This window comes from Arachis hypogaea, chromosome 12 (genome assembly GCF_003086295.3).
Source record: "Arachis hypogaea cultivar Tifrunner chromosome 12, arahy.Tifrunner.gnm2.J5K5, whole genome shotgun sequence".
In the NCBI taxonomy this organism is placed as follows: domain Eukaryota; kingdom Viridiplantae; phylum Streptophyta; class Magnoliopsida; order Fabales; family Fabaceae; genus Arachis; species Arachis hypogaea.
The window spans coordinates 16,930,047-16,937,841 of NC_092047.1; the positions used below are offsets into that span (position 1 = coordinate 16,930,047).

At 36.0% G+C, this 7,795-nt stretch overlaps 1 protein-coding gene across 8 annotated transcripts; it reads right to left on the minus strand.

Moving 5' to 3' along the window:
- Positions 1-532: 532 nt before the first annotated feature.
- Positions 533-7,350, minus strand: LOC112729774 (uncharacterized). 8 transcript variants are annotated; one of them, XM_072208940.1, is made up of 7 exons: positions 6,693-7,329; positions 6,468-6,604; positions 4,009-4,277; positions 2,548-3,838; positions 1,243-1,366; positions 775-883; positions 533-691 (listed from the first exon to the last, which is right to left on the minus strand). In XM_072208940.1, exons 3-4 carry the CDS (start codon positions 4,072-4,074, stop codon positions 2,849-2,851), a joined length of 1,056 nt encoding a protein of 351 aa, XP_072065041.1. In that variant the 5' UTR covers positions 4,075-4,277; positions 6,468-6,604; positions 6,693-7,329; the 3' UTR covers positions 533-691; positions 775-883; positions 1,243-1,366; positions 2,548-2,848. The 8 variants fall into 8 exon arrangements, with proteins under 8 accessions (XP_072065041.1, XP_072065039.1, XP_072065038.1 ...); XM_072208938.1 differs by having other exon boundaries at positions 775-880; positions 2,548-4,277; positions 6,693-7,350; XM_072208937.1 differs by having other exon boundaries at positions 2,548-4,277; positions 6,693-7,350.
- Positions 7,351-7,795: the final 445 nt, after the last annotated feature.

Consider the following 7,795-nt stretch of genomic DNA (forward strand, 5'->3'; position numbering starts at 1 on the left):
TGGGTGAAATGTAGATTATTACCCATTTCATCCAACCCAATTCACTAGCTTCACCATAACTTTTAGACTGCATTTGAAGAAGAAATTAAAATTGAGATATTACCTTTGTGTGATATATTTGGTGTAAAATATAGTTATATCTTAGTTAATATTTTATTTAGTTCAAAATAAATATAGATATAAAATGAGAATACTTATTAAAATATTTTTAATTATTAAAAAAATATTATTAAAACTTTATTTTTTTTTCTAGAATTTTAATGTGTCTTAATTTTTTAGAAATATTAGAGTGATTGCAATTTTATGTCTCAATTAAAATTTTAGTTTTAATCTCTAATCACTAAATGTAATATTGAGTTTAATCTCCTAAGTTCCAATCCCAATCTCTATCAATATACTTTTAATAGTATTCATGTTAATGTTTAGGTTACTCTCAATGTTAGTTTTTTTCTTTTCTTCCGCCTCCTAAGTACTTCCAGGTCTCTGGTATATATAAAAAAAAAAAGAAACAAATTTCTTTTCCCATATTACATGGTCCAATTAAATAAGCCTAATATCAACCTGCTAATTTTCTCTCTCTCAAACTGAATATTTTCAAAAACCTGTTTCTCCTTCGTTAGGCCATACACAATACAAAAATAACCCTTAAAAAATCCCAAGCCCACCATTACAACAAAAAATATCCATTGACCTACAAAAAAATCCAATAAAAAAACATAACTATCATTAATAATTTAATATAAACTTATGACCTACATGATTATCCCAACTCACCTAAATCCCTCTATGCAATCCCTGCAGCGGACGGACTTTTGTCTGCGCATTCACCCCCAACATCAATACGCGTCCACCAGATGATGCCGTTAGCTCAGTTTATCACCTGCTGAAATATAAGGGCTTCAGCACAGTAGCAACGACCTTTTATTTATAGGAACTTCAAGTCAATGACATAACCTCCTATAGCAACTAGAACTTTCTAGCCTATTCACTACATAATGAATATAAGGTTTTCAAAATCCTATAGCAAGAAGCTTCGATGTTCGAATCTCATCTAATAAGATGTATAAGGTTAATACTTCTAGAATTAGTGGACTTTAAAGATATGTTGGAAATTACATACAATAGAAGAGTGGCATTAACAATTAGAGAGTGAAAATATCCACTCCCCTCTTAAAGTACTATCACAAGAAAAGGATGGTGGACGAATTCTGGAATGGATTCCCATAATCAAATTCAACCAACCATGATTTTGCATTTCGAGGCATGATGTTCGATGAATAAAGAGCATTTGAGACAGTGGTGATCAAAGGAGATTCACATACTTCAAAGCAAGGAAAAACATACTTGCTGCTTCCCCAAATCCTACCTGACATTTAAAATAATAACTACATTAGACCCAAAAAAAAAAAAAAAAAACTCAACACAGACAACAATTGGATTGTGCTAGGTTTGAAACTTGGAGAAATATGCAACAGGTTTGTGTGCTAGCAGTATCCTTCTAAACAATTGCACCACCAAAATATTAGAAAGGGATTTTGAAATACTGAACAAAGATCGATCTTTAATTAAATTCTAAAAAGAAACATGAGGATGGAGCTGGAAGAAAAACAACTTTGCAAAGACAAGTTCAACATGTTTCTGAGATAAATAGTAACCAAGTTTAAGAAGACAGACACTTGGTGTACTTTAGTTCCAATCGATGGCCATAATTTATAGTTATATCTCAAAACCAATTTCAAATTGCTAGCCACAGAAACAATGCCTCTTTAAGTCTCTCATATTTCACTTATTCAACCTTCTCAAATATTGTTCCATGGAAGATCACTTAAAAAATTACTTCCAAGAAATGCTACACTGTCCAAAAGCAAACCAATCATTTGAAAAGCTAAACAGATCAATATCTACAACCATCTAAGGAACATTTGTTTGTGCAACTAAGAAAGTGAGGATTAAACTTCTCTTAGCCAATGTGAAAGGAAAAAAAAAAAAAAAACACACACACACACACAATGAATAAATTGGAAACCAGGGAATGTTGCTATCTACTGTTCAGATTTTTTTTAAAAAAATTCCCCATGAAGGTAATCACTAGCCAGATTCAAAATGAAAGAACATGAATGATCATAGTAATTCCAACTACACTCCCTAAATATTCTAAACATAAGAAATTAACCAATGACACAAGGTTATAATAAAATTTTGAGGACATAGGAATGTTTAGACTTCAGCAATGATATAGCCATGAATAGTCCATCATTCTTGACATAAAAGCGAATAAACTTTTTCAGCTCACCTAGCTGGTAGGTCATGCTTTGTCAATCCTTAAGTTCCATTCTAAGTTTTTATATAGGTTGGTTTGATTTCTACATATTTATACTGCACAATCATGTATAAACCACCTTGTAAGCACTTGGCAGTCTAGGAATTGGTCCTAAGACAGAGCCAAATCAAATCTTACTCTAAACCTTAATTTGATGAATAAAAGTCATAATAAAACTTTTCAACATAAAAAGAAACAGTTTTAGTTGAAAAACAATAATGTATTACCTTCTTTTATCGCTTCAACAGGCCTCTAAAGATCATTTTACAAAGAAGCTTCTCTGCTTTTTCTTTTTCATTTTTCTCAAGGGCATGAACAATTGCAAAAGCAGTTATATCATCTAGAGCACAACCATTGCCATCCATTTGATAGCAAGCTTGTTGCTTTGTCGAACAAGCCCTCCTTAGTCCTTACACAGCCCATTGATCATAGCATCAATTGCTTTGACATCTCGCCAACCTTTATTATGGAGAAGGTTGAAAACCTCTTCAGCAGTTTTATGTCTCCCGTGATTATAGAATCCATCGATCAGTATGGTGTATGGCATAAGGACCAACCCCCCTTGCCAAAAATTTTCTGAAATAATTCAATTGCAGCATCAAGATGACTACCTTTACACAAACTGTCTAATAAGATATTGTAAGTAATAATATTTGGGGGTTGGCCTCTAGCATACATATCCTCAAGAAGATTTTGCACATCAGGTATTCTCCCTGATTTGCAAAAGCCATCAATAAGAGAATTATATGTTACAGTACTTGGAACCAAATTTCTCTGGGGCATCTCCTTAAAGAGTGTTACAGCTTCATTCAATCGTTTGTGTTTACAATATCCATTTATCATAATACTATAACTCCAGACACAAGGAGCCAGACCAATTTTCTTCATATCACCAAATAAACTTGCTGCTTCATCCACTTTGCCAGTTAAAATGTATCCATATATTAATGCATTGTATGTGACTACATCAGGCTTGATTCCTATGTCCATCAACATATCAAACACTTGTTTGGCTTCTATTATTCTTCGTTCTTTACATAATGCATTGACTAGAATGTTATAGGTACATACATCTGGGTTAATGTCTTTAACAACCATATCATTCAACAATTGAGTTGCTTCTTTTAAACGACTGGTGCAACACAAACCATGCATCAGAGAATTGTATGAGACAACATCAGGATAAATTCCTCGAGAAATCATCTCTGAGAACAAATTTTGTGCCTCATTTACAAGACCATCTTTACGCAATCCATCGATAATTGTTCTGTACATCACTATGTTAGGCTTAACTGTATAACTCTCTAGCTTTTGCAAAAGCTCCATGGCGGCTCTTGCTTGCCCCATTTTACATAGACCACTAATTAAGGTCCCATAACTAACCTCATCAAACTGAAAACCTAGAGATATTAGCTTGTCATGAAACCGTAGGGCTTCCCTAACCTTGCCGTTTATACAGAACCCTTTGATGAGTGTGGTCAGTGTTATAACATTCAATTCATGACCCATCTTGATAATCTTGGCCAATGCAGAGAAAGCAGAGTTCATTTGACCCAAACGGCAAAAACAATTGATCAATAAGCTCAGACTAATCATGGAAGGAGAGATACCCCTAAACTCCATTTGTGCAAAAAGAAAAATAACAGTGGGGTATTCTTTCATGTTAACAACAGACATCAAAATCTTACCAAGTTCGAGTTGAGATGGAGTGCGGTGCTCATTGATGAGGCGAATGAAAAAGGCAACAGCATCATCAATGTTAGTGTGAAACCCAGAAACACTCTTCTTAGCAGTTAATGTTGCTGCCAAATGGGAGTCAGGTTTTGCATTTGAGAAAGAGTGAGAAGCATTACGAAGAGAAACAAGTTTGAGAAGGCCACATCTTCTGTTGTTTGTCATTGCAATTCGGCATGTTACTTACGGTTCTCTTTCTCTTCGCTTCTCAATAAGGTTTTGCCTGTTATGAAATAAAGTGGATGTGTTAGTTGGTGGTGCATATGATTTATCACATATTAATTGAGTACATAGTTACCCGTTGCAGAATTGGAAAAGAATTTGACCCTATGTAGCACCCTAACTATCAGAATGTTACACTTTCGGCTGCGCCACTCTAATAGCTCGGATATTACGACGACTTCTAAACTTAATAATAAAATATGAGCCTTTAACTAGAATACCGGTTCGCTATTTCTTTGAGAAATTGAAAATTCTTTTAATTTGCTAACAGATATGTATATACATATACACACAACTTTTTATCCAAGTAATTTACAAATGTTAGATATATACATATCATACAGCTCTTATCCCTCTTATAAAATTATAATGACAAAGGCGAGGGAAAACTATGACGAATATATGTACAAACAGAAACAATACAGCTAAGGACTTATAAAAAAAAACTTCATCAGCTTCCTCGTCCATCCTGAAAAGAGAGTCTGTAGGGGAGTGAGAACATCGTCCTCGAAAGAGTTCTCAGTAAGGGGTTTTTAAGAATTGTCGTAAGAAGATATTTTAAATAAAACTATTTTCAAAACGCAGTGATTATTAGTTTATTATTCAAATCTAAAATTCGTATTTTTCTTACAAAAAAATTCAAGCAAAATAACATTTTAACCAAACTTAGATTCAATCATTCATGGCCTCCGGCCCAAACGCACCCAATCACGGCCTCCGACCCAATATATAATCAGATCTCGACCTCTGGCCAAATCAAAACACTTCACCATTGAAACTCAATCTCAAACAGAATCAATCACAAACACAAACAAATTCAAAGCAAACACATATAAAGAATACTTACAGCAAGTATCACAGTTACCACTTAAATAGAATTCATTAGATAGGCAAACCAAAACACTTAAGCACACCCAAAAAAAGCACACAAATGCAACATGATGCATGACTGTCCTACTAGCCGTGAGCTCACGTGTTGATTACTTTGCCAGAACCTGACACATCCGGCAGCTAACCTGGATATTGTCCTCTTGAAAACCGGTGGGTGGTACACCACCACAAACCCCACCATTGCGAGCGGTACACCACCACGAATCTCACAAGATCTTCAATTGAAAAACAACACACACACGTGGGCGGTACACCACCACAAACCCCACATAACATTCACTTTTAAAAACATGTGGGCGGTAAATAACCACGATCCCCACAGACACATTCATAACCCGTGGGCGGTAAATAACCACGATCCCCACGTTTATCGCGACGCTGGACAAGCGGTACACCACCACGATCCTTGCCAGGCGCATAAATCACATTCTCCTCAAATCATTTTTATTTAAAACCAACGCCACTCCTTATAACCTTTTCCAAAACCTCCAAAACCACTTTACTTAACACAAGTTCTTTCATACAAAACCCAATTCTTATTTAACCAAGATTTTTCCAAACCAACTTCAAAACCATTTCAGATTTAAACCTCTTTCAAAAGACTAAAATAATCATTTATTAATTAACCCTCACGGCAGAGTCTCGGGACTTTAGGGAGGACGACAACCAGTCTCGTTCTTTAAAATTATTAAACTCTTTCAATCAAAATTCCTTAAAATATAGTTCTTTAATTAAACTCAAAACATAAAGCTTTTCTTAATAATTCGAAATCAAATAATATAATCCTTAAATCAAATTTTCTTTTGAATAACGCTCTAAACAAAGTTTTAGTATTTTATAAAAATTTCGACAACATCTCCTCTAAAACTCAGGACTTAGGCCACCTTTTTCGGGTCCCAACCAAACCTAACCAAACGCCTCAGAATCATTTTCAATAAATCAACAAAACTCATTCCCAATATCTCAAATCATTTCAAATGCCAATTCATTCTCAATATCAAATTAAACCCGAAAACAAAAAAAAAACATTTTACATAGTATTTAATCAAACCAGCTTTCCAACTCAATAATCTGAAACACCCACAGTCCAATCATCCTCATAATAACCTTGATCCAAGTACAAAAACCCGATTAAACATCTTTAATCAATCAATAAACCATTCAAACTAGCATTTACATTCATACAGGAAAACTCAGTTCATTTCATAAGACTTACGAAATCATAAAAATATGTCTTTCATATTAATATCAACTTATAACAATTCTTGAAAGTAAAATAAGTTTAAGAAATCGCCCCTACCTCGTTCGCGACTTAACTACGCGACAAACTCCGTTTTCTCTCGGCCTATACCCTCAACAGTCACAATCACAGTCCATTCCACCCTCGCAGCAACGGCGGCAATCCCAAAAGCGACATGCAACAACCAGGAATTGATCCTACATTACCAAAACCTCAGAATTTTCACCAAACACATAACTAACGCATATAGACTAGCTGTGAGGGTTTCGGACCAGAAATGCTTACTGTAACAAAGGGAAAACGTAGAAACAGAGCGCAGTGGATCCCGGGCGACAGAACGGCGACAAGAAATAGCAAGAACAGCAGCCGCTTCGCGGTGACCACCCTCCACACGACCCTGTCTCTTGTCCTCCCCTGCAGCCCGGACAGCGGCAAAACGGCGACAGAGCCCAGTTCCTCAAACGGCAGCGGTTTGGGACATAGCTTCTTCTCTTCTTCGAGCTCGACGGCAACGCGTGGTGATGGGGGCGGCAGCGAGGCGCGACGGTGAACCTAGCTCGACGGTGGCTGAGCAGCGGCAGAGCGCGACAGCTCCTCTTCCTCGCGGCGTCTCTGGCTCGTGGCGCCCTCTCCCTCGCTGCAAACGGTTCTACTCGACGGCGGCAGCAGCGGCTTGGACGACAACCCGGAGCTAGCAGCAGCGGCGACGTCTCCCTCTCCTTGCGTGGTGGCTCGGCGTCAGGACGGCGGTGGTGGCGAGATGAACTCTTAGCCGGCGCTGCCTATTCTCCAGTTCTCTCTCTCGGATCTCTTGCTCTCTTCTTTCAGGTAGTGGGTGTGTGTGTCTGTGTTGAAGAAAGTGGAAAGGGGGAATGGTGGCTTAGTTAGGGAAATTAGGGTTAGGCTTGTGTTGTTGGGATTTAGGATTTTTGATTTGGAAATTAAGATTTAAGTAGATTATTAATTTAATTTAATATAATTAAATTTGAGAATAGCGTTTAGTTTATAAAATGGGAAAATTATTCTAAACGACGGTTAGGAAGATTTAATTATTAAAAAAGACTTTTAATATCAAAATTAGTAAGAAGGACCAAATCTTTTTATAATATTTACAGTCTGTTTGGACACCTTTAAATGATGGAATTAGAATTCAATTCCATCAAGAAATGAATTCCTAAAGAAATGGAATTCAATTCCATAGTTTGGAACAACTAACTCATTTAATGAGATAGAATTGAATTCCATTGTTTGGAATGACTTGTTGATGAATTACATTATTTCTCTAAGACCTTTTTACCCCTCAATAAATATTAAGTATAATTTTATTTATCAATTAAATTAGATATATAATTATATAAATCACTTATAAGTAAAATGATGTTATGATC